The sequence below is a fragment of the Prionailurus viverrinus genome, chromosome A2 (genome assembly GCF_022837055.1).
Source record: "Prionailurus viverrinus isolate Anna chromosome A2, UM_Priviv_1.0, whole genome shotgun sequence".
Classification (NCBI taxonomy): Eukaryota; Metazoa; Chordata; class Mammalia; order Carnivora; family Felidae; genus Prionailurus; species Prionailurus viverrinus.
In genome coordinates this window covers 9354124-9379815 of record NC_062562.1, presented here as the reverse complement: position 1 = coordinate 9379815, position 25692 = coordinate 9354124, and the positions used below count along the sequence as shown (strand labels likewise).

Below are 25692 nucleotides of genomic sequence, written 5' to 3'. Positions count from 1 at the left end.
AAATAAGAGTCAAGATTCAATTTTTTAAATAAGATTCAAGTTTCTTTTAAATAAGATTCAAGTTAGATCTACTATCTATTACCAGTAAGCTCCAAATAATGACTTGCTAATATAAAAATGAAGAGTTGAAGGGGCGCCTGGGTGGCTCAGTCGGTTGGGCGTCCGACTTCAGCTCAGGTCGCCATCTCGCGGTCCGTGAGTTCGAGCCCCGTGTCGGGCTCTGGGCTGATGGCTCAGAGCCTGGAGCCTGTTTCCGATTCTGTGTCTCCCTCTCTCTCTGCCCCTCCCCCGTTCATGCTCTGTCTCTCTCTGTCCCAAAAATAAATAAACGTTAAAAAAAATAATGATAGTAAAAAAAAAAAATGAAGAGTTGAATATTCATCACTAGGGAGAAGGATGGTCACTGTGAGAATAACAGGAACAATTTGCTGACACATAAAATATAAAAACCTTCTCATTTAATTTGACTGCTTCAAAATATATAAATTTCAAAACTGACAGCATTACAAGATTTATTCAGCAACCATGGTGGGAGAGTTTAACATAGCTCTTCTGGTTAACAGATCAAAGACGGATACGGGATACGGACAGGGACTGAATAATTCATGTCTGTGCCCCACCCTCCATTCACATTCTGAAGCCTGATTCCCACCCTGTGATGGTATAAGGAGGGAGGTGATGAGATCAAAAGGGTGCAGCCCTCAGGAATGGGACTGGTGCCTTTATAAGAGACACCCCCACGAGCTCCCTTGCTCTCTTTCTGCCATGTGAGGAGGACACAGGCAAGAAGACAGCCATCTACGAACCACGAAGCAGGCCTCACCAGACATCAAATCTGCCAGCATCCCGATCTCAGACTCCAGCCTCCAGAACTCTGAGAAGAAAGTTCTGCTGTTTATAAGCCATCCAGTCTATGGTATTTTTGTTATGCGGCCCGAACAGACGAAGATAGAGACCAATACCTATAAATGTGGAGAAGATTTTGAAACACAAATAATACGATCTAGCGGATTGTATTCTATATGCAGAATACAATACATTGGCTTCAGCGACACAGGAAGCATTTATGACAACTGACCACACACTAAGTGCACCAGCTGGATACAGCATTCGGCCGTAATAAACCCATCCCTCCCCTCCCCGGCCCCCTCCCCAAAGCAGCAATGTCCTGTGCCAGTAAGAAGTGCACCTTTTCCATGTAACAAGATATCCAGAAACAAACAGTCCGGGACAGCCACACAAAGATACCAGCCGGGGAGCCAGGATGGTCGTGAGGTCTGGCTACACTCTCTTCAGCTGCAGCCTTTACCCTCATGGCCGTGGGATGGCTTCTCGAGCACTGGGCATCATGTCTGTTTGTACAAAGGCCAAGAAGTGGAGGGATCTGGCTAAATGTTCCTTTGCAACATCCTTCCCCGGAATCACACCCAATGACTTCTCATACTTAGAATGGCCGGGACTGGGGGGGGCCGTGGCGTCCCCTAGCTGCAAGGAGGAGGCTGGGAGGTACGGGGTTTTTCAAGAGCTCATTGTACCAACCTGAACAAGAAAAACCTAAGTTGTTTTTTAAGGAACAAGGGGCAATTTTGATAGGCAACTAGCAGGATATGCCACGTTAAAAACAAAACAGATACCCAATATTCAATAACATAAAGACCACATTTTCTGCTCACAATGTAATTAAATTAAAAACCAACAACAAAAAGGCAACTAAAAAAAAAAACAAAACAAAACAAAACACCCATACACATGCAGGAACTTTCCAGAATGACAGAAATGTTGTATACCTTGAATGGTGGGTTGGTGACATGAACATACGTACGAACCTGTCAGACTCCTCCAGCTGTACACTTAAGGTTTATGCATTTCGCTAGGAGTAATTATACCTCTAGAAAAATATATCCACATCCCATGGTTTTAAAATCTAATTACAGATCACTCATGGGCCAAAGAATAAGTGGTAACAGAAACTAAGACAATACTTAGATTTCAACCAAAATGAAAATATTACACATCAAAACATGGAATGTGGCCAAACGAGTGCCACGAGAGAGGATGACGGCCTGGAACGTTTATACTTTTAGAAAACTTGGAGGGCGCCTGGGTGGCTCAGTCGGTAGAGCGTCCGACTCTTGGTTTCGGCTCAGGTCATGATCCCAGGGTTGTGGGATCGAGTCCCGCATCAGGCTCCACACCCGCATGAGATTCTCTCTCTCCCAGAGCGCCTGGGTGGCTCAGTCGGTTAAGCGACCGATTTCGGCTCAGGTGGTGATCTCACGTCTCGATGAGACGTCTCGATGGGTTCGAGCCCCGCATCGGGCTCTGTGCTCACAGCTCGGAGCCCGGAGCCTGCTTTGGATTCTGTGTGTGTCTCTCTCTCTGCCCCTCCTCCACTCGCACTCTGTCTCTCTCTCCCTCAAAAATAAATACTAAAAAAAAAAAAAAAAAAAAGATTCTCTCTCTCTGCTCCTCCCCCATGCACGTGCATTCTCTCTCTCTCTCTCTCTCTCTCTCTCTCTCTCTCAGATAATTAAAAAATTAAATTAAAAAAATAAAAGTCGAACATTAATCAGCAAGGGGCCCGACATACGGCTGGGACACTGATAGAGGCAGGCCACCGCTCTTAGCGCTTTCTCTCCCGGCATGAACCCTTTTATGCACGGCGAGCGAAGAGCTGTGCCTGAAGGCCTTCTCACACTGACTGCACGCGTAGGGCCTCCCTGCGGTGTGGGTCCTCACGTGCACGATAAGGTGTGAAGACTGACCAAAGGCGCGCCCGCACTCCTGACACGCGTAGGGCTTCTTGCCCGTGTGGGTCCTCGCGTGTTTCCGGAGGGACGAAGGTTCACTGAAGGCGCGCCCGCACTCCTGGCACGCATAGGGCTTCTCTCCGGTGTGGGTTCGCATGTGACTCTTGAGGGTCGAGAGGCGACTCAGCACCTGGCCGCACGTAGCGCACTCGTACAGCTTCTCCCCGGTGTGTATCCTCTTGTGCACGTTCAGGTGCGTGCTCGTCCGGAAGGGCTTCCCGCACTGGCCGCATTCGTACGGCTTCTCCCGGGTGTGCGTTCGCAGGTGCGTCTTCAGTGACGAGTGCTCCCTGAAGGCTTTCCCACACTGACTGCACCCGAAGGGCTTCTCGCCGGTGTGAGTCCTCACGTGGCTCCGCAGGGAGGACGGCTGATTGAAGGCTTTCCCACAGTCCTTACATGCGTAGGGCTTCTCGCCCGTGTGGTTTCTCTGGTGCAAAATCAGGTTGAAGTTCCTAGTGAAGGTTTTCCCACACTGGGCACACTCGAAGGGCTTCTCTCCGGTGTGAGTCCTCAGGTGGCGCCGCAGATTCGAGGAGTACTTGAAGGTCTGCCGACACTCGTGACACTCAAAGCACTTCTCCGCGGTGTGGGTCTTCTCGTGCCTGATCAGGTCGGAGCTGTATCTGAAGGACTTCTCACACTGGCGACACGCGAAGGTTCTGTCCCCACGGCGGATCTTCTCAGGCGCGAGGAGCCGAGCGGGCTGGAAGAAGGATCTTCCGCTCTCTGGGCATTCGCAGGGGTCGCCTCCAGCACGAACGCTCCGGTACTGAAAAAGCGGTCGGGCGCAGGGCGAGGGTTTTCCGAGTTCACTAGGTTCGTAGAGGTTTTCTCCCGTCTGAGGCCGCCCCTGTCAATGGAGGAAAATACGAAGACCTGAGGCTTTATTACGTTCACAGACATTCTCCCCCGGGGGGCAACTGGGCGTAGGGGAAAGGTATCAACAGCCGAGGCGTAGATGCCTTTTAGTATCTACTCTCTTAGTGAGTCTGGACCATTTCCGCCCCGAGTCCCTTCAAGGGGATGCTGCCCACAAAGCACTGTCACTGTCTTTACTTTCATGAGGCCTCTCAGATGCAGAGTTTTGCCGAGTTAAAGCCACACGGAGCCTTAAACACTTGGTACCTGTTCACTGGTGCAAGCGGTTGCCTGTGGGAACTCTGCGAAGACACATGCCTTAATCTACACATAGAGTTTTCCCCAATTCATGACTTTCACAGACTCTCTCCCAGGACACTGTGTTCTCCTGGGTGAGCACCACTCACCTTGAATCAATCTCTCTCTCTCTCTCTCTGGCCTCATGCTATTTCTTTCTTTCTTTCTTTCTTAAGATTGATTTATTTGGGGCGCCCGGGGGGGTTCAGTCAGTTAAGCATCCGACTTCGGCTCGGGTCATGATCTCAAGGTCCGTGAGTTCGAGCCCCGCATCAGGCTCTGTGCTGACGGCTCAGAGCCTGGAGCCTGCTTCAGATTCTGTGTCTCCCTCTCTCTCTGTCCCTTCCCTGCTCGTGCTCTGTCTCTCAATAATAAACAAACATTAAAAAAATTTTTTTAGGGGCGCCTGGGTGGCGCAGTCGGTTAAGCGTCCGACTTCAGCCAGGTCACGATCTCGCGGCCCGTGAGTTCGAGCCCCGCGTCGGGCTCTGGGCTGATGGCTCGGAGCCTGGAGCCTGTTTCCAATTCTGTGTCTCCCTCTCTCTCTGCCCCTCCCCCATTCATGCTCTGTCTCTCTCTGTCCCAAAAATAAATAAACGTTGAAAAAAAAATTTTTTTTTAAAAAAAGATTGATTGATTTAAACAATGTCTACACCCAACATGGGGCTCAAACTCGCCACCCCGAGGTCAAGAGTCGGAGGCTCCTCCGAATGAGCCAGCCAGGCAGCCCTGCTTTCCTAACCTGCAGCAACCCCAGACTCGTCCTACAACAGAACCGAGAATGCTCCTGGGGTGCCTTACCCTTTCCATGCCAACGGAAATCTCTGCAAAAATACCTTGCTTAGGAATCGAACCTTGGGGTGGAAGCGAAGGTTCTGAAATGGACAAGGAAGGAAAAAGTAAGTGCACAGAGAAAAGTGTACAAACAGGGCAACCAAAAGAATAAGCGGGGCATGTGGAGTTTTGTGTTTTCTTAATACTGATTCTGACTACGGGAAGAAACTGGGAAGGGGAGGGATGCATCAGACTGTCCAGGAAACGTTAAGGCATCTGGCTCTGTAAGGAGCTATGTAACCACAGCAACAAGGATTAGAAATGGTAGATAAGTTACTGAGAAAGGAGCCTATGAAGGTTGAGGCCGAAATTGAGAGAAAGTGTCAGCAAGAACGTACGGGGGGCGGGGAGGCACCGGATAAAACATGCACACGCTACGTCCGCGGAAAACACACACAGGATAAAACAGACACATGGAGGTGACCAAGGTGACGAGCAGGCAGGACAAATCATCCTGTGAAACCAGAGTAAAGTATTCGGGATAAAAAGGGAAGGCGGTGGCATCCAGTAGAGCGGCTTCGTCAAGGTCACTGAAAGCGTCACCTGGGCAGCTTCCCGGGAAGACTCTTCTCTCCGTCGGCCACCACTCTTCTCCTTGCTCCAAATGGGGAAACGAACTGAATTTGCCGAGCTGATCTCCTGCTCGTGGGGAAATACGCGGGGCGTGAGCCGTGCCTGCCGGTAAACCGGGGCCCGTATCCTGACGTCTTTAGGGGGCACCGGAGATGGGAAGAACAAAATGAGCACCCCTAAATTCCGATGGGCACAGTCGGGCCCTTCCACTAGGGGGCCAAAGTACAAGCTCCCTCACTGGGTCCCAAAGGATAATGGGATTCTCTGGTCCCCAAAACCCAGGGCCTGACTCAGAGAGGCACCAGAAAAGTCCAGACACTTTTAACCGTGGAGAAACAGAAAGCAGCAGAGAGACCTCCATCGCCACAGGGAAGCTGCTAGACCGTAAGCACCGTGAGGGCAGGATTTCTCTTTTTTCACCTATTTCCCAAACCGGCACAATTCCGGGAACCCGTAGGGGCTGCATGGGTATGTGGGTGAAGCCACGGAGCTGGCCTTACCCACAGAGGCCAGGTTCCTATAGTTCTCCAGCATCACATCTCTGTACAGGCTTCTCTGGGCAGAGTCTAGAAACATCCATTCTTCCGGAGTGAACAACACAGCCACATCCTCGAAGGTGACTGGTTCCTGAAACACACACCCGTCCCGGCTCAGCCAGGGGGCACCCCCACCAGTACCCAAGAGGCTAGTGAGGGGCCGGCCTGGGGAAGGAAGACCGTGCAGAGGATTGTCACACGGGGCCCTGAGGTCTCTCGGAGGCTGCCCCTTGGCTCAGGCCCCAGAACTAGAACTCTCCTCCATCTGCACATTTGTCCCCGAGGGACAGCATCCAGAGGTGTGGCATCGAAGGACTTAGCTACCAGCTGGGAAGCCACGGCAGTTTTATTCCCCTCCGGCTCCAGGGTCCCACAGGCCTGAGCACGTGGCAGACAAGAGAGAAACATGTGGTAAATGACCACTATCTGTCCCAGGAAACCGTGAGGACTAGCGAACAAGGACAGCTCACAACCTTGCTGTTTTCCCTCCTGGTGCCCAGTAGAACCAGGCACTCCTCGGCTAGGGAAGGTCTGAACGAAGAGGTGGGATCACCACCTGGACTGCCCCCACATCCCTCCCCCCACCCCGATTCTGACACTATAAGAGGCCCAGGGCCTAGGAGCCTGGACACCAGCCCTGTGGGGGCGAGAAGCTCCAGGCCAAGGGAGGAGAATCAGAGCAACAGGGGTTTCCTACTCACCTGCGGACAGCTGAGCAGCATCCCAGGAGCCACAGACTCCCCCTCTGTGTTCTCCTTCCGGAGCCAGGCGGGGTCCTGGGCAAGCAGAGCTACAGGAGAGGGCAGCCAGGAGGCCCAGTGAGCACACCCACAGGACCCCTGGGCTGTCCGCCCCAAAACGGTGAAGTGACCACAGGTGCACACACGTATGCACACGCATGTACGACACACACACACACACACACACACACTTGCGTGCTTAGGCACACGTGCACACACACGAGGACACACACGTGCATGCATTCACACACGCATGCACGGAGACACGGACGCACAGACACACACGGATGAGTACACACGCACAGAAACAGACAGACACACGGACACACGTGCAAACACGCACATATATGCACATGTTGCTTCCGTTCCAAATCTCTAGAGTTATATACAGTCCCAAGTCGACAGACCCTGGGGTTTCTGGGGCACCCCCACTGCCCCTTGATTCAGCCCTGGGTCAGCATTCTCTCCCAAGCCACTCAGCTCCTTCCTCTGCCCTACTCTGCAGGGCCAGGGGCAGCCCAGGACTTAGCACAAGCAGGGGCCAGAGAAGCGGCCACCACCCCAGGGGTCTGCCTGCGAGAAGGAAGGATCTCCCCTTCCTGCCTTCAAATCCACCACACCCCTCCATCCACCCGGGGCCCGTGACAGGTGAGTGAGTGACCTCCCCCACCATCCCTTGTCTCCCTACATGCTCACCTCCCCCTGCCATGGGACCTTTCCCCCTGGGAACTAATCCTGAACTGAAAAATAAAGCATATCATGCAAATGAAGAAAATTAATTGCATCTAATCATTAAAAAAAACAAAAACACAGCACCCTGACCCACGTCCAATCTCTGACCCCATGTATGCCTTTCCTGGGGCTGCTGTAACCAAGCACCGCCAACTGAGAGGCTCAAAACCCCAGATACATCTTCTGTCTCAGCTCCGGAGGCCACAAGTCCAAGACCAAGGTGGCGGCAGGGCTTCACTCCCTCCGAGACTCTGGGTAGAATCCCTCCTCGCCTCCTCCTGGCTTCTGGCGGCGACTGTCCAGAATCCTGGGTGCTCCTTGGCCGGCAGCTGCGTCCCTCTGATCTATGCACCTGTCATCACATGACCGTCCTCTCCCGAGTGTCCCTGTCTGCACCTGGTTTTTCTCCTTAAAAGGACACCAGTCATTCTGGGCCCCGCATCACGACCTCATCTTAACCTGCAGCTGCACAGACCCTATTTCCAAGTAAGGTCTCAGTCCCGGTCACGGGTACCGGTGGTTAGGACTTCAATGGATCTTTTGGGGGGCACCGCAATTTAAGCCACAACACTCTGCTTTTCCCTCTACATAATGCATAATGTTTTTTGCTTCCCCGCCGTGGGCAACCAATCCTCTGTGTCCCTTTCCTCACCTCCCGCTCACTCATGATCACAAGGACAGGCACCGCACTCGGACCACCAGCGACCCCCATCTGCGGTGGGGATCCAGTCGTGTATTCGGCCCTCCATCCTGGGGCCCACCACCCCGGGGGCTTCAGTGACCACGGCCCCAGCCTCCTCCGTACAAGACCCTCCTCCGCCCCTCACGAGACTGTGACCCCTGTCCTCACTCCCCTTAGCCTCTGCCTCAGCAGGCAGCCTCACGGCCTGACCAGGCCCAGACCCCGGGCTGACTCTCCCCCCTCAACTCCAGACCCACCTGCACACCATCAGCTCGTGTCCCCACTCATTTGTCCTGGGGACTCAGTGAGCTGGGGGTGGGACTACTGCCCCCCTCCTCCCCTCGCCCCCCCACCACCACCACCACAAGCAGAGGATTGCCATCAAGCCTTGAACTTGCCCTTCTGGGTTTGGAGCTTGCTTGGGACCCATGATCTCTTCTTTCTCTCCCTTCGGGGGAGGGAACAAGCACCCGGTGCGTGTCCCACCACTGCATTATGGGAGCATAGGACTTGTTTCCTCGGTTCACAGGTTCACAGATGAAGAATTTTGCCCCCCGGGACGGACCACACCCTGAATCTCACCCACGCCTGGTTTGGATGATTCGTATGAGGACACAAGGACTTTTCTGAGCTGATGAGATTTGGGACTTGGGAGTCGATGCTGAAGTGGGTGTCAAGACACCCACTCTGGGGGTGTCAAGATCATCTGAGTGTACTTGGTATCTGGGGAGGACATGAATTCAGTTGGGGGGGTACAGAGGGCAGACCGTCATGGGTTGAATTGCGCCCTCCCGAGTTATGGAGTCGTAACCTCCCCAGTACCTCAAAACGTGACCTTACTTGGGAAGAGGGTCTTGGCAGGTGTGATTAGCTAAGACGAAGTCACACTGGAGTCGGGAGGGCCCCAAACCCAATATGACTGGTGTCCTAAGAGGAGGAAAGACAGAAGCAGGGACATACGAGGGGAGAAGGCCACGTGACGATGCAGGCCGAGACCAGAGCCATGTAACTTCAGGCCAAGGGACTGCCAGCCGCCACCGGATGCCAGGAAGGAGCCTCCCTCCAGGCCTCGCAGGCAGCACGGCCCCACCAGCACCCTGATCTCAGACTTCTGGCCTCCAGAACCGCGAGACGTGAATTTCTGTTGTCTCGTGCCCTCCCTCCCCAAAATATGTGCTCATCGCCTCATTCTCAAAGCCTGTTCTCTTTCCAGTGCCCCTGATCTCAGGAAGTGATATCCTCGCCTCTCACCCCTCCCTGACGCTCTCCAGACCCCAACAAGTAATCCAAAAAAAGAAACTCCGTGCCGCCATCTCTACAGGGAGCCCCCCCCCCCCCCCGCCACTCCCCTTCCTCCTACCCCTGTCCTCACTGTGGCTAATGCCACATCAGGCCTTTCCTTTCTGAGTCCACTGAAAGGTCACTCCCTCAGAGCACCTCCCCCTCCCCCTCCCCAGTGTCCTTCCTTTCTCTAGAAGGACCGGCCCCCTTTCCTCACAGCCCTCACCTATTTGTACCACGTGGTTATCTGCTGCCTTAGGTGTGTATTTTCCGCCACCTTCGTGGGATTGGAAGCTTCGCGAAAACAAGCCTGGGCCCCTCTCCTTTCACCGCCCCCCGCCCCACTTGGTACAGGAATGCTCCAGATTGTCTGGTAAATGAAAGTATACGGGACTCAGCAAATTATCTCAACTCAACCTCCCGCACAGGCCTTAAATCACTCCGCAATTCCCTACTGTGGAGACCAAAGCTAACCCCACAGGCCTGACTGGCGGCCCTTGGGAACACGGATCTTGAGAGGGTTCCCAGCGCCTTAACTGGTGAGAGGGGCTCACCCTGCTTAAATTCCTTCTATGAACACTGGGGTTTGTGCCGAACGCCTGCTTTCCTTCCGGGAGGCTGGGACATGCTGACCAGAGTCAGGTGCACGCCTGACTTAAGAGTACTTCAAGGCAGAGTCAAGGGTGCCTTTGTGACCAGCCCCGAGTGAAAACCTGCGCTCTGAGCCTCTACTGAGCTCCCCTGGTAGACATCACCTCACATGTGTTGTCACGGCTTGCTGCAGGGGGTATTAAGCACGTCCTGTGTGACTCCACTGGGAGAGGATTCCGGAAGCTCGGGCCTGGACTCCTCCAGACTTCACCTCATGCGCCAAGGACTCAGCTCTGTGTCCCTTCGCTGTGATAAATCGCCACCCTAAGCACGACTGCAGGCCGAGGCCTGGGTTTCCTAGCAAATGGCCATGACCGGGTACGGTCTCAGGGACCCCGCCACACCCACTCCACACTCACCTGGGGCCTAGGCCACGACCACTCTGTTCCTCACTGCCTCCACGCACCCCTCCACCCTCCCTGAGGCCCTGTCACCCCCCAGGTGCTGGAGGGTTCTGCTAAAACCACAGATGCACAGCACTGCTCACCCAAACACATCCCTGGCTCCCAGCAGCCTAAGGACACAGGCCAGGATTCATGCTTCCAGGCCTGAATGTTCCAGAGCCCCACCCTCTCTAGTCAGCTCACACCACGCTCCCCTTCCCTCTGCTCCCTTTGCACAGCCTTCTGTGGGCCCCTGGGCACCCCGGCCTCTCTGCCCCGCAAGGAATTTTCCAGATGCCATTTCTAGGCCTGAAATCCTCCCCCCCAAACCTTCTCTAAACAGCCCAACATCTTGCCAACCTAAATGATACAGTAATCGCGCATCACGGTCTAAGCCAATACTCGTCCCCCAGGGGGCACATGGCAGTCTGGTATCTTGGTCAGATCTGCTACATAACAAGATACCACAGACAGGGGGGCTGAAACAGTAGAAATTTACTTCCAGGGCACCTCGGTGGCTCAGTCATTTACGTGTCTGACTCTTGATTTTGGCTTAGGTCATGGTCTTGAAGTTCATGAGTTTGAGCCCTGCATTGGATTCTACAATGACAGTGCTTGGGATTCCCTCTCTCTGTCTCTCTCTCTCTCCTGCCCCTCCTATGCACTCTCTCAAAATAAATAAACTTTAAAAAAAAATTACTGGGGCGCCTGGGCGGCTCAGTCGGTTGAGTGCCCAACTTCAGCTCAGGTCATGATCTTGTAGTTCACGGGTTCGAGCCCGCGTCGGGCTCTGTGCTGACAGCTCAGAGCCTGGAGCCTGCTTGGGATTCTGTATCTCCCTCTCTCTCTCTGCCCCTCCCCCGCTCGTGCTCACTCTCTCTCTCTCTCTCTCTCTCTCTCAAAAATAAATAAAAACATTTAAAAAATTAAAAAAAAAAATACTTCCTCCCAGTTCTGGAGGCTGGGTGCCAGCATGGTCGGGTTCTGGTGAGAGCTGTCTTTCTGGCTTGTACACAACTGCCTTCTCACTGTGTCCTCACACAGCAGAGAATGTGGTGTCTCTCCCTCTTCCTATAAAGACACCAGTTCTATGGGATTGGAGCTTAACCCTTATGACCTCAACTAATCTTAGCCACCTCCTTAAAGGCCCAGTCTCCAACACTGTCAGATGGGAGGTTAGGACTTCAGCGTATGATCTTGGGGGGCAGAGGCAGGGACCAGTCACAGCTTCTGGAGACATTTTCGGCTGTCACGACTAGGACCTGTTATGGCCTTGTGCCCCTCCAAAACCCAGCACCTCAGAATATAACCGTATCCAGACATGAGGTCTAATCAAACTAAAATGAGGCCAGTTAGGTGGGCCCTAATCCACTCTGACTGGTGTCCTTGTAAGAACAAAACTTGAACACAGACACGTACAAAGAGAAAACTCAAGACAACCATCTACAAGCCAAGGAGAGATGCCCAGAACAGATCACAGCCCTTAGATCTCGGACTTCTGGCCCCCAGAGCCGTGAGAAAACAAATGTTTCTTCTTTGAGCTGCTCAGTCTGTGGCCCTTTGTGTTATGGCGGCCCTGGCTGGCTAATGCAGGACATGCTACTGACACCTAGTGGGTGGAGGCCCCACAACACACAGAAAGCGCCCCCCGCCCCCAAGGAGAATGATCTGGTCCCAGTGTCGCCAGTGCCGCAGGTGAGAACCCATGGTCTGACTTCAAATTTCCCGAAACTCCGCTCGGCCTTCGAGATAAAGTCCTTGTGTTACATGCTTCCATCATATTCTGGTCTTCACTGAAACATCTGACTGCCCAGGCAGACTGTGAGCTCCACAGGGGAGGGGTCACTGTCTTGTTTGAGATTCTCTCGCAGGGCCCGTCTCACCACAGGGTGGCCAACTACAGCACTTCAAGAGTCCTTCAAGAGCATGGAGTATTCCAAGTGTTTCCCTTCAAGTACAGGGTACTCTAAGCACTTTAAGAGTACTTCAAGGGGCGCCGGGGTGGCTCAGTCAGTTAAGCGTCTGACTTCGGCTCTGATCATGATCTCACAGCTTGTGAGTTCGAGCCCCGCATTGGGCTCTGTGCTGACAGCTCGGAGCCTGGAGCCTGCTTCGGATTCTGGGTCTCCCTCTCTCTCTGCCCGCCCCCTGGTCGCACTCTTGTCTCTGTCTCTGTCTCTCTCTCAAAAATAAACATTAAAAAAAAATTTTAAGAGTACTTCAAAGGCATGAGGTACTCTAAGTATCTTAAGAGTACTTCAAGGCAGGGGCGCCTGGGTGGCTCGGTCGGTTAAGCGTCCGACTTCGGCTCAGGTCACGATCTCACAGTTTGGGAGTTCAAGCCCCACATCGGGCTCTGTGCTAACAGCTCGGAGCTTGGAGCCTGCTTCAGATTCTGTGTCTCCCTCTCTCTCTATCCCTCCCCGACAAGTGTTCTGTCTCTCTCTCTCAAAATTAAATAAATGTATAAAAAAAAATTTTTTTAAAGAAGGAATGATGGAAGGAAGCAAATCCCTTGAAATTAAAGCTAAGATATCATTTGTCCTCCGGAATTAATTCCACCCCCCCTCCCCCCCACTCCTCAGGACATGCAGCCTGTTTCAACCTCATTTTTTATAAGCTCAGTTAAAACATATTCAATTTAGAGTAAATTTGACTGTCAATTCAGCACCAACATAATTGTGGAGTGAAGAATTTAACCTTGCCCAGAAAGAGGTCTGGACTTAGCCACAGGTGAATGGAATCTACTCTTTCTGAACAAAAAGACCAAAGACCAAAAAAAAAAACAAAACAACAACAACAACACACAGAAAGAATCCCAGCTCACGATCCTGAGAAAGTGCCTTTCCCCTTGAATATGTAAAGAATGGTGACATGATTTTATGGATCCTCCTTAAGGGGCAAGGAAATGCCTGCTGTCCCAGGAAATGAAGGCGGGAGATCCAAGTTCCCAGACACAGCACAGCACATGGGAGGCCCTCGGGCTGCCATTTCCAGCCAGTGCTCACTCACCAGAATCCCCAGCCATCCTCAGCTCAGGGAGACTCAGTGCAGGCACCGGCACAGCCACCCTCTGAATCTGCGCGGCCGCCTTCCGCCCCTAGACACAGTGAGAGGGACAGATTAGGGTCACACGGTCGATGGAATCTGCTCACAGCCATTCGCCCTGACTGAATTTGCAAGACTGACCCTGCTCCGAGCCACACGATGGTAAAATTGGGACAATGCCCAATTTAGCCTGTCCAGACCAATCCAATTCATGAGTACAACACTCAACCCTGTGGTAGAATTTCAACTTCAAAATGGGATGGAGAGGGGGCCGCCTTGGGGGGAGTCGCCTCCAGCAGCAGGGGAAACGCTGGAGCAAAGAAGGGCGTAGATGACCAGCAGGCTGGGGGGGGGTGGTGATGTGGAGGTGGGCCTGGACACACGAGGAATGGTTAGTAAGTTATTCTCGGAAGGCAGCCCTGTTGTGAGAGAAAGGATCTGAACTCTCCTCCACTGGTGGCTGCTTCCCCAGGAAAGGTGTCTCATCTGACTTGTATGTCTAAGGGATGTCTCTAGACTCTGTGTCAAAGGTGGGGCCCAGTTGGAACAGGGGCCTGTAGGGAGCAGTTCCAGGGGCCCCCGAGAACTAACAGTGGCTCTGGGCAGGGTGGTGGCAGGGGGCACAGCAGAAGCAGTTAGAGATAAGTTACGTTTGGCGGGGAGGGGACTCCCAGGACTTAGTGGTGGATGGAAAGAAAATGTGGCAGGTGTCTCAGGACAGGTGAGGGGCCTGGGCAGGTGGGGGCAGCCCTTCTCCCCGGGGGAAGAATCAAAGCATGCCTTACAGTGTCCTTCTCTGATCCTCTCTCCACCTTAGGGTGGAAACACAGGACCCTGAGCCAAGAGCTCAGTCACCAGCCTGGGCTCTCCACCCAGACCTGGGATCACACGATCACTCATTCCTATAGGCTTCATGGTCATGGACAGGGTGGGAGTGAAAGTGGAAGGAATGGAGGAAGAAAGGCTGGGCCAGGGGAGGCAGGGCCAAGGCCCTGGGTGCTTACTCCTCCTGGAGGCCTGCTCTGGGCCACCACCACCCTGGGGACACAGGAACGCCAGGACCCACGTGGTAGTTCCTACTAGGGAGCTGAGCCTGGGCCTCCAGCCTGTCCCCAGTTTCCAAGAGTTGGTCCTAGATTCCTCCCTCTCCCCCCGCGACCCCATCTGCAGAAGTCTCAAAGCCCAGGCCTTTCTGGCTGGGGCTCGGCCCTCACAGCAAACCTCCTCCCAGGCTTACTACATATCCAGAAGACCAAGGTGACAGCCAGAGAGCTAGCTGGTCTTCTGGAATCGAAGGTGTCTCTCTGTCTCCAATTGTGGGCCTGATGTGCATCCTCAGGTTTGGCCCCGGCCCCTAGGAGAAGGCACGGAGGGGACAGAGCAGGACAGAGGCGGCAGTGAGTGTGTTCTGGGCCCGAGGGACCCTCAGTTTGGGGGCAGTGCTGTGAGAAGTCAGGTGTGCAGGTCTGGCAGCTTCAGATCCGGTGACTCCCCCTATTCCACGGTGAGCGCCAGCCACCAAGGGTCTCAAGGACCAATCATGCCACAGGCGCCGAGGTGGACCCGACCTTTTCTGGTTCTGGGGTGGGGGGCCCGACTGCAGGTCAGGCCACGGGCCCTCAGAGACACTGCAACGTGCTTCACTCAAGGAAGGCTGGGAGCCCTTAGCTCTGAATAGGAACGTTGTTCGGTGTTTTCTCAGCCTGTGTTTGTCTATTTGGCATCCATCAATCACGGGGCCTACCTACGGGCCACAGTTGGGCTACATCTGCCCTGCCATCCAGAGCCCGTCCTCTGAACGCTGCCCTTCTCCAGCGCTCGCACAAGCTAACATCCCCGTGCCCTGAAACAGCATGGAGGAGACACGGCACGGGGGAGGGCGGCTGGGACGGTAGCAGGACTGAGCCCGGAGACACCCCTTCCGCAGCCTCCTCTCTGGACTCTTCTGCGAGCAGTCCCCAGCTCTCTCATGCCCTCCCCTGGCCTATCTAGCCATGACGGGGAGGCCTCAGGGCCGCCATGGGGGCCTCAGTCGTTGGGACAAGGCCCACTGAAGCCCGGAAGGACGAGCCCAACAGTCAGCGCCTTCAGCCGCGTGGCAGGATGTGTGACCCCCGGGCAGCAGGTCCCAGTGGCTACCTCTGCACCTCTGCGGTAGGCCTGGATTGGACTCCCAGCTCCAAACGTGGCCGTACCACTTACGAGCTACGTGTCTTCGTGACGAACCACTCAACTTCTGCACGTGCGTGCCCGAGTGGCCCTCCTCTCCCCGCTCAGAACGTTCTGCGACCGCCTGCTTCCTGGGGCTCAATGCAGCAGAAGCCCCTCCTCTCCCACACTCGGTGCTCGCTTCTGAGCTGAAGGTGGAGCTCTGCGGAAGGTGCTGGAACCCCGTACTAAGAGGAAAGAGCCCACAGAAACTGGAGAGGACAGATGTGGGCCATCCTCGCTCCCTCCCTCACAGGGTCCATCTGCTCATGGTGGGGGGTGAAGGCCTGGGGTACCCGTGTTCATTCCTTCACTGCACAAGCATTAGTCCAGGGCTCTGTAATGATGCACAGAATGTTCTGCATGGGGTTACCACAACGATCCTGCCAGATGAGGCCCCTGCAAGCCGGCAGCTCCAGTAAGATATTTTCACATATTTTCAGGGCCTCAAAAGCAACACGCCCTTTCCCAAGCAGCTACTGGAGGACATTCTCCACCTAAACAAAAACGTGAACCAACAGTGAGGAGGACCTGGGCAGGGAAGGGGGGGTGGTCTCAGCTGCTCTGGGGTCTGATGCGAGCCGTGCAGGGCTGAGGGTTTCCGCTGCCCTGCAGCCCACACCAGGCTGTGCAGGGTTGAGGCTCTGCATGCTCAGAGCAAAGGAATGAAGCAGGTTTCTACCATCCAGGCCACGCCACCCCCTCCACTGAGCCAGCGTCTCTGACGCTGTGAGACTGACACCAGCCATGACAGTGGTGGAGGGGCTCAGACTGAGGGAGCCCAGAGATCTCACTGACTCTGGCACAAACAGGCCCAGCCTTGGGTGGGGGTGGGGGTGGGGGTGGGGGTAGGGATGGGGGTAGGGGTGGGGAGACTGGGCTCTGTATGTCCCTCTATCCAAACCTGAACCCTAACCTTTGAAATCCCCAAAAGTCTGGGGACTCAAACCTTGGAAATTCCTATAGTTTGGGGAGGCAGGAAGTCAGCGCCAAAATGGGGGGCTGGGGGGCCCGATGTGTGTTCCCTGGTGCACTGGGACGTGCCAGCCATCTCTGAAGGCTTTTCCACGCTTTGACAAGGGCTGATTTCCAGCATGGGATCTCGACATGTCCCCTAAGTGGGGAGCGATCCACGAGAGTGCTCTCACATCCTTTACATAAGTCAGGGTGGCTGTCCCCCAGGGCTGTCTCAGTCAGGTCCAGGTTAGAGTTCCTCCTGAAGGCGTTCGGGCTGTGGCCGAATCCACTCTCCGGGCAGAGTCTGCTCCTGGCAGCGGGTGAGCGATGAGGGCAACCTTGCTGACACCCGTGAAGTGCCCAGGGCTGCTCTCCTCCCCGCCGAGGCACATTTGCAGCGTGCTCAGACGTGCGCCTCACTCAGGTGGGCTGCAGGCTCCAGGGCAGTGCGGGCTCTCTCCCGTTCCCGACTTCCTTGGGGCCTCTCCAGCAGGCAGGAGTTTCCCGTGACTGTTGAGGAGCGAACCGCACCGCACACGACCGATGTCTGACTCCCGCTAACGGACATGTTGACTCAGGGGAACCTTCCGGGAAGAAAGGGTCTCGAGGGACAGGCAAGGCTTGTCCAAATTCACGAGCCATGGGCACCGGCTTCACATGACGTGGGAATGTCTTTGAGGAAGTGCCCCCCCACGGCCCCCTGGCCCTGGTGTGCATTTGCAACCCACGTACTACTCACCTTCTCCCAAGAGGGGGAACAAGGACAAGCCCCTGTGAATCTTACCATGTGCAAACCCGGGGATGAATTTCCCTCCAAAATATCCTGCACGGGAGGAGACGCTTGGGATTTGAGTCGAGAGTCCCAGTCTAAAATGAATTGGGGGGGGAAAAAAGTTAAGTTCTTTCAGAAACAAATAGGGGTATGAAACTGACCAAAATATATACTTGTGTATTTATTTATTTATTTATTCGCTGTTTTAAAATACTGTTTTTGAAGTATTGACTCTCAACTGGGGACAATACTGAAAGGCAAGAAGCCATCAGTGAGCAAAGGGAGGCTCTTGAGGACTATGGGCGTGTGACGAACTTGGCAGCGACCAGGGCAGGGGGCCGGGATGAGAGGCTGTTTCCCATGGAGACGGAGACAGATGTCGCCAGTAAGACAGCATTATCACAGAAACAAGTAGCAAGCAATTAGGCAAAGAACACAGCAGAAATGTTCAATTTAAAGAGGAACCGGAGGGGCGCCTGGGTGGTTCAGTCGGTTAAGCGTCCGGCTCTTGATCTGGGCTCAGATCGTGATCTCACAGTCGTGGGATCGAGCCCCGCATCTGGCTCTGCACTGGCAGTGTGGAGCCTGCTTGGGATTCTCTCTCCCTCTCTCTGCCCCTCTCCTGCTCATGCTCTCTCCCTCTCTCTCAAAATAAATAAACAATAACAAAAAAAAAGAGGGATTGGACAGTAAGTGTGGGTATAACGTGGAGAAATCAGAACTCTCTACCACCACTGGTGGGAATGTAAAATGGTGCGTGCGCCTGTCCGAGGGAGCAGTTTGGTGTTCCTCAAAAACTGAAGTATACGGGGCACTTGGGTGGCTCAGTCGGTAAGGCGTCCAACTTCCACTCAGGTCATGATCTCACGGTCTGTGAGTTCCAGCCCCGCGTCGGGCTCTGTGCTGACAGCTCGGAGCCTGGAGCCTGCTTCGGATCCTGTGTCTCCCTCTCTCTGTCCCTCCCCAGCTTGTGCTCTCTCTCTCCCTCTCTCAAAAATAAGTAAACATTAAAAAAAAGATTAAACAGGGGCGCCTGGGTGGCGCAGTCGGTTAAGCATCCGACTTCAGCCAGGTCACGATCTCGCGGTCCGCGAGTTCGAGCCCCGCGTCAGGCTCTGGGCTGATGGCTCAGAGCCTGGAGCCTGTTTCCGATTCTGTGTCTCCCTTTCTCTCTGCCCCTCTCCCGTTCATGCTCTGTCTCTCTCTGTCCCAAAAATAAATAAACGTTGGAAAAAAAAAAAAAACCTTGAAAAAAAAAAAAAAAAAGATTAAACAAAAAAAAAAAAGTTAAGTCAATGACCCGGCCACTCCACTCCTAAGTATCAACCGAACAGAACTGGAGACATAAACTCTGGTACGTGAATGTTCACAACACTACTCACAAGAACCAAAAAAGTGAAAACAAACCAAATGCCCATCAGCAGATGACTGGACAAACAAAACGTGGTCTACCCGTACAATGGAACAGGACTCAGCAGTAAAAAGGAACAAGGCTGGGACACATGCTACGTGTGGACGAACACGGAAAACGTCACACTAGGGAAAGAAGAGAGACCAAAGGCCACATTTACGTGATCCTATTTGTACAAAACGTCCACAACAGGCAAATCCAGAGACAGAAAGCAGTTGGAGGTGGCGGGGGGGGGGGGGGGGGGGGGGGGGGCGGATACTGGTGATGGCTGCATGTTGTGAATATACTAAAAACCACTGAACTGCATACACATTAAAAGGGTGAATTTTATGGTTTGTGAGTATTTCCACTTAAAAAACTAAAAGAGAGAGATTCAAACAGATCTTTTTCTGAGACCAAAGACAGGTAGGAGAGGAAGGCCAGCAGAAGAGAAGGAACACTGAAGGAGCTCACTAGAGAAACGTCACCCCAAAGAGCCCCGTTCCCCCTTGGGCCTCTGAAACGCTCTCAGGCTGACACTTCCCAGCACGCCGCCCCCCTCCAACCCGGCGGGCACCGCACACACACTCACCCACACCCACGGGGCCCTCAGCTCTGCCCCTGGCCCCAGCTGGGAGCCCAGACTGGGTTTGCGTGGTGGAGTCCCCGCTCCTGGACAAAGATGCCCGTGCTCAGAGAGGGAGCGAGGGTTGGCAGTGGGCTTCAGCTCCTGGCGGTGAGCGACCACCATGGGTAGCAAAGTGATCACGCCCCATTTCCAATGAACTCAGCGAAGCTCTTTCACAAGGGCCCAAACCGCAAATACCCTCCTCTCTGCACCATGGGGATGAAGCCCTGAAGCCCAAGTCCAAGCTCAGTGAGACCCACGCGGTTCTGACTCTGGGGAGAATGGATGCACTGCCATGCATGAGGCTCTTATCCTGCAGATACCCACAAACCTTCCTTGGTTGCGTAGCCGACCCTTAAGAAGCATTAGGCACCTGCATATAAGGACCAGCCACGGGACGCCTGGATGGCTCAGTCGGCTGAGCATCTGACTCTTGCCTTTGGCTTGGGTCACGGTATCGCCGTTTGTGGGCTCGAGCCCTGCATCGGGCTCTGTGCTGACAGCTCAGAGCCTGCTTAGGATTCTTTCTCCCGCTCTCTATGCCCTTCCCCTGCTTGCTCTCTCTCTCTCTCAAAATAAATAAAAAATAAACTTGAAAAAAAGAAGAAGAAAAAGGACCAGCCCGATGCCAGCCTTACCCTTGGGGGCCAGAGTCCTGCACTTGTCCAGTATCACGTATCGGCACAGGTTCGTCCGCGCACCGTCCAGTAATGCCCACTCCCGGAGGAGCCCCACCGCCACATCCTCAAAGGTGACTGACTCCTACAACAACACACGTATCCTGGCTCAGCAAAACCCACCTGCAGGACAACTGGTTATCACCGGGGAAGGGAGAACGTTCAGGACTCTGTCTCCACAGCAGGGCTCCACAAACCCGGCCCACCTCCTGTCTTTTCAAGTTTCATTGGCACGCCGCCATGCCCCATCTGTTTGGCCATCTCCATGGCTCATTTTGTGCCGTACCCACAGCAGTGAGTCGTTGCTGTGACCGGGACAGGGATCACATGGCCACCCTAGCAGACATTTCCTCGCTTCTAACATTTGGAGAAATGCCAGAGTGCGGGCTTTGGCTCTCTTCGCCACTTCAGCCGCCACTGCAGAGACGATCTCTGGGCTCTAGGGAGAGTTTTTCCTACGTTTCTTATTTAAGGCATCAAAAGTTTGGGGTCCATCACATAATTTTCGTGAAATCCCTAGAACCCCTCCCCAGACTCACATAAGCACTTTGTAATCCTTTCACGAGTTGCTAAAACAGGACTTCCGTTGCGCCTGAGAAACTCAACGGCCTTTTAATTTCAGAATCCTCGAGCTCAGCATGGTCTGGTCGAGCTCTCTGCAATGGTGGGAATGTTCTCTGTCTGTGCTTTCCAAGAGAACAGCCCCCTGCGTGCGTAGCTACTGAGCACTTGAGAAATGTGACTCAGGCCCCTGAGAAACTGACCTTTAATTTTACTGAATTTCAATTAATTTAAATGTATACAGACACGCGTGGTTTGGGGAGTCCTCACAAGGGATGGCCCCGGTGGAGCTCTGCTGCTACCGACTCTAAATGAGCCTCATTCAGGGGCGCCTGCGTGGCTCAGTCGGTTAGGCATCTGGCTTCGGCTCAGGTCGTGATCTCGCGGTTCGTGAGTTCGAGCCCCGCATCGGGCTCCGTGCTGACGGCTCAGAGCCTGGAGCCTGCTTTGGATTCCATGTCTCCCTCTCTCTCTCCCCCTCCCCTGCTCATGCTCGGTCTCTCAAAAAAAATGAATAAACATTTTTTAAAAATTTAAATGAACCTCATTCTGCAGTCAGACTCTGGAGTTCAGCTCAGAGCCCCCGGGGTCACTGTGGGGACCCTCCTCCCAAGCCAGATCCCTCCAGAGGCCAGGCACTGAAAGAGGCCACCAGGTCCCCGGGGGCAAGGCAGAAGGTGCTCCACACTACCCCTCCCGTTTCTTCCTCATTTTGGGGTGGGGAGAGAGGGGACAGGGCCCAGAGGACAGAATTATCCCCCCCTCAACAATTCCAACTCTCCCAGCCCCCTCACCATGACACCAGTGCCAGGATTTAAGGTCTCATTAGGTGTCCTCCCTGCAATAAAAGAAACCAAGGTAAGAGAAAGGGGTCAGGGTGGAAGCAGGGCAGTGAACAGGGGTTTGGCCCAGGTGCTCCCACTTCCATGGGTCTCCAGCAAGGAGGCCCAGCAAAACCCTTACACGGAATCTTCCCCAATAAGCAACATACTGGGCCCAGACCCACCTTCCAGACCATAGCCCCTGATCATTTCTGGTGGTTCCTCTCATCTAATAAAAGGATTAAAGGGGCGCCTGGGTGGCTCAGTCGGTTGAGCGTCCGACTTCGGCTCGGATTGTGATCTCGCAGTTCGTGAGTTCAAGCCCCACATCAGGCTCTGTGTTGACAGCTCTGAGCCTGGAGCCTCCTTTGGATTCTGTGTCTCCCTCTCTCTCCACCCCACCCCTGCTTGTGCTCTGTCTCTCTCTTTCAAAAATGAGTAAACATTAAAAAAAATTAATAAAAGGATTAGGGGCACCTCGGTGGCTCAGTCGGTTAAACATCCAACCCTTGACTTCGGCTCAGATCATGATCTCAGGGCGAGATCGAGCCCCGCGTCCAGTGCTCTTCACTAACAGTGTGGAGCCTGCTTGGGATTCTCAATCTCTCTCTCTCTCTCTCTCTCTCTCTGCTCCTCCCCTGCTTGTGCTCATTCTCTGTCTCTCTCAAGATAAATAAGTAAACATTTTTTAAAAAAGGATTATTTCCCCTCTCGTTACATTCCCTCAAAATACCTCCAACAGACTCTACTTTTCTTCCACGGCTGTGATCAAGTTGCGAGTTTTAATTTACTTGTTTAGGTGGTTCTGCCTCTCCCTCTCCAGCTACCACATACATCCCCAAAGTACGAACCTGGGTCCACTTTTTTTCAGGACTCCAACTCCTGCCACCACCACAGCACTTGATGCATACTAAGTACTTTACGTATTAGGGGCTGGCAAACATTTTCTTAAAAAGTCCAGGCAGTAAATATCTAGGCAGCTGTGGGCCAAATGGCCTCTAAAGCAGCTACTGGACTGTGGTGTTAGCACAAGAGCAGCCACAGACCACACGGCAACAAATGTGTTCCAATAAAACGTTTTTTACGGAAGCCAGCACTGGGTCAGATTTGACCATGGCCTTCAGGGCCTGCTCTCCTCTCCGACCGGACTCCACCATTCCACACTTTGTTTCCTCTACCTCGGCTGTCCCTGTCTTTTCTCAGCTCCTGGAACACACCAGGCCGAGTCCTGCCTAAGGAACTGTGTGTCTGGAATGTTCTCTCAAATCTCCTCCCCACTCCTACAGCCGACCCCTTGTCTAGCTACACGCAGCTAGCTCATGGGGGCCGGGGGGGTGGGGATTCAAACATTTGTGCCTTGTAAGATATTTTTCCTGACCTCCTCCCCAATTTCTCCCGCTCCACGTTTCCACAGCACCCAGCTCATGATTAATTTAAAGGAGAATAAAGCAGATAATTACAGTAGAAACTTGCCCACAGGGGCAAGTCCTGTATCTACTTCAGTCACTTTGTTTTTCCCGGTTCACAGAGGGCACCCCAAAGGAAAGGTGCCAAACAATCCACACTCCCCAAGAACAATGCGGCATGGCTAGCCTAGGAAGGCACGCACCTGCACGGACACACAGAACAACGACAGAACACCACAAAATCCAACACAAAAAAGACTTAAGATGCCTGTTCACATAACATAAACCAACACTAGTTTTCAGATGCCTTTGAGAAACAATGTTAAGTCTTTCCAGAAAGGCAAGGCAGGACCTGTGCTCTTTTTGAAAACAAACACCTCTCCTGTAAAATTGAAATCCGATGTCCAATTTTCTTCCAGAAATAATTTTTTTCCTCACGTCTCGAAAGTTAGTTTTAACCCTAAAATTTCAAAAAGACACCCCATTTATGGCCCACTTAATTTCAATTCTCAGTACTAACAAAGCTACCTCATCTCTTTCCAAGAATCCCGCGTCTTTGAGCTTGTGGTTATTCATTCATAGGCTTGGGGTAACTCGGGTGGGATGTGCCGTGAAAAGAAGTGAGTAATCTGACTTTTCCTTGATGGTAATAAGACTTGCGACATAACTGGGAAATAGCTTTTCTTAAGATCCCCTCATCTCGCAGTGAATGCTCACAGGCAAATTAAAAGCTCTTTTCAAAGGAAGGGAGGAAGGAAGTTAGGAAGGAAGGAAGGGAGGGAGAGGAAGGGAGGAAGGGGAAGGGAAGGGAAAGGGAAAGGAAAAGGAAAGGAAAAAGGAAAGGAAAGCTAACAAGCCCTAAGCTAAGGAGCTGCAAATCGTCAATCACCAAAACCAAAAATCTGTCATCTAATTCATCCCTTGAGAGAGGGATCATCCATCTTTTCCATTCGCTTGACAAGTCGCTCACCAATCTGCACGTGCAGACTCCGACCTAACTTTCCAGTCGCAGAGCTAGACGACGTGAAACGTCATAGGAAATGAAACGTGAATTACTAATAAACAGCTCCCTGGCCTCCGGGGAGATCCCGCAGGGGCCTACAGATCCCGGAGGGCGGGTGAAGAAGGCTGGGCCGCCTGGTGGCACCACCTTCCTGAGCTGCGGGACCTGGACGGTACTCCGCGATTTCCCTTTCGATGGATGGGACGACAGTCCCGCCCGCGGGGACACGGGGCAAGGGGCCCGAGCCGGGGGGGTCGGGGACGACGGCTGCGAGGCCGAGCTGTGCGGGACCCCCTCCGGGCCCCCGGGGCGACCGCTGGGGGCAGGCACTGCGGCCGGGGCTGCTGTCCTGGGCCCTTCGGCCCCTCCCCGCGCCCGCAGGGCCCTCCCCGCCTCCCCGAGGGGCCGGGCCGCACCTGCAGACCGGCCGGAGACACTCCCACCGCGGCGCGCCGCGCGGCCCAGCACACCCGCCGCAGTCGGCCGCAGCCGCGCACTTCCGCTTCCGGACGCCAGGAGCGGAAGTGGCCGGCGCTGCGGCTCTCGGGGCCGGAGGTGCTTCGGGCAGTGAGAGACCTGTTGACTCCTTTTTCATCCAGCCTCGGAGGAGAAGTCCTCGTTTCCTTCCCCGCGGGGTGAAAGTTAGGCTCTGGGATGGGGTCGGACTGGACCTGGAGAGGGGACGCAGAGGTGGGGCCTTTGCCGGACGGACAGGGCTGGGGCCGTGGCTTCGGCTGATGGGCGGGGATTGGGCGGGTCCCGGGCTTGGTGGGCGGGGAAACGGGAGGGATCTCGCCGGCAAGTTGGGACGCTCAGTGTTTTAACTCCTCCCACCTCCGCTCTGATCCTTTGGGTCAACGCACACCGCTACAAAAACATACCCCTAGGTAGGATTTCTTTCTCAGTCTAATTTCTTCTAAGATGAGGATTATATATTTTGTTTCTCCTCCAGTTTACCTTTCTCACTGAAAATAACATGTGAAAAAATGTTCAAGACAATAAAAGATCTGACTCTTTTTGTTTTTTTTAACTGATGTGTTATATAGTATAGATGATACACACACAGGGAAAGTTCAAATGGGGGTCTCAATCCCTCTCTAAAATTTTCCAGAAATAACCACTGTAACCAGTTCCCTGATGTTCTTTATGTATCAGGCACATAGGGGGTATTATTCCTTTCAATAAATACTGAGACAGCTTCGGTTGATTGCTACATGCTAAATGCTAGGGTTACAAAGCGCCTTCCTGCAGGGGCGTTCCAGTGGAGAATTGGAGGGGAGATGTGGAGAGACATGAGGTTGATCCATTCCAGTAAAACTACCTCAACACATCGTGCAGAGCATGTGCTCATGTCTGAAGAATTAAAAAAAAGAACTGATGAGGGGCACCTGGGTGGCCTAGTGGGTTGAGGGTCAGACTCTTGATTTTGGCTCAGGTCATGATCCCAGGGCTGTGGGATCGAGCCCCATGTTGGGCTCCACACTGAGCATGGAGACTGTTTTGGATTGTCTCCCTCCCTACCTCTGTCTACCCCATTCATTCTCTTCCTCTCTCTCTCTCTCCCTCTCCCCTCCCTCTATCCCTCTACCCCATTCATATTCTCTCTCTCTCTCTTTCTCTCTCTCAAAATAAAAAATACATATGAAAAAATTTTTTAAAGAGGTCTGTTTGTTCCCAGAATTATGTTAGGACACTATGGTATCTCCCTAATGCTAACATTGTCAAAATCGGGAATGTCCCAGAGATTGAGACAGTCTCTGCCGTAGAAAACAAGAATACAAATGGAAGACATGAAACTCATCAGATGTGTTAAGAATAGATAGGTTTCTAGTAAACAAGTT

General features: G+C 53.4%; 1 protein-coding gene and 1 long non-coding RNA gene across 2 annotated transcripts; both read right to left on the bottom strand.

Moving 5' to 3' along the window:
• Positions 1 to 436: 436 nt before the first annotated feature.
• LOC125156429 (uncharacterized) lies at positions 437 to 2213 on the bottom strand. The gene is made up of 2 exons (XR_007148609.1): positions 1190 to 2213; positions 437 to 962 (listed from the first exon to the last, which is right to left on the bottom strand). It is a non-coding gene; the product is annotated as an uncharacterized LOC125156429 (long non-coding RNA).
• Positions 2214 to 2442: 229 nt separating this feature from the next.
• ZNF333 (zinc finger protein 333) lies at positions 2443 to 24580 on the bottom strand. The gene is made up of 9 exons (XM_047842312.1): positions 24268 to 24580; positions 20022 to 20145; positions 17378 to 17460; positions 13393 to 13480; positions 6613 to 6701; positions 5876 to 6002; positions 5346 to 5441; positions 4770 to 4843; positions 2443 to 3663 (listed from the first exon to the last, which is right to left on the bottom strand). The coding sequence occupies exons 3-9, from the start codon at positions 17378 to 17380 to the stop codon at positions 2566 to 2568; spliced, it is 1575 nt and encodes a 524-aa protein (XP_047698268.1). The 5' UTR covers positions 17381 to 17460; positions 20022 to 20145; positions 24268 to 24580; the 3' UTR covers positions 2443 to 2565.
• Positions 24581 to 25692: the final 1112 nt, after the last annotated feature.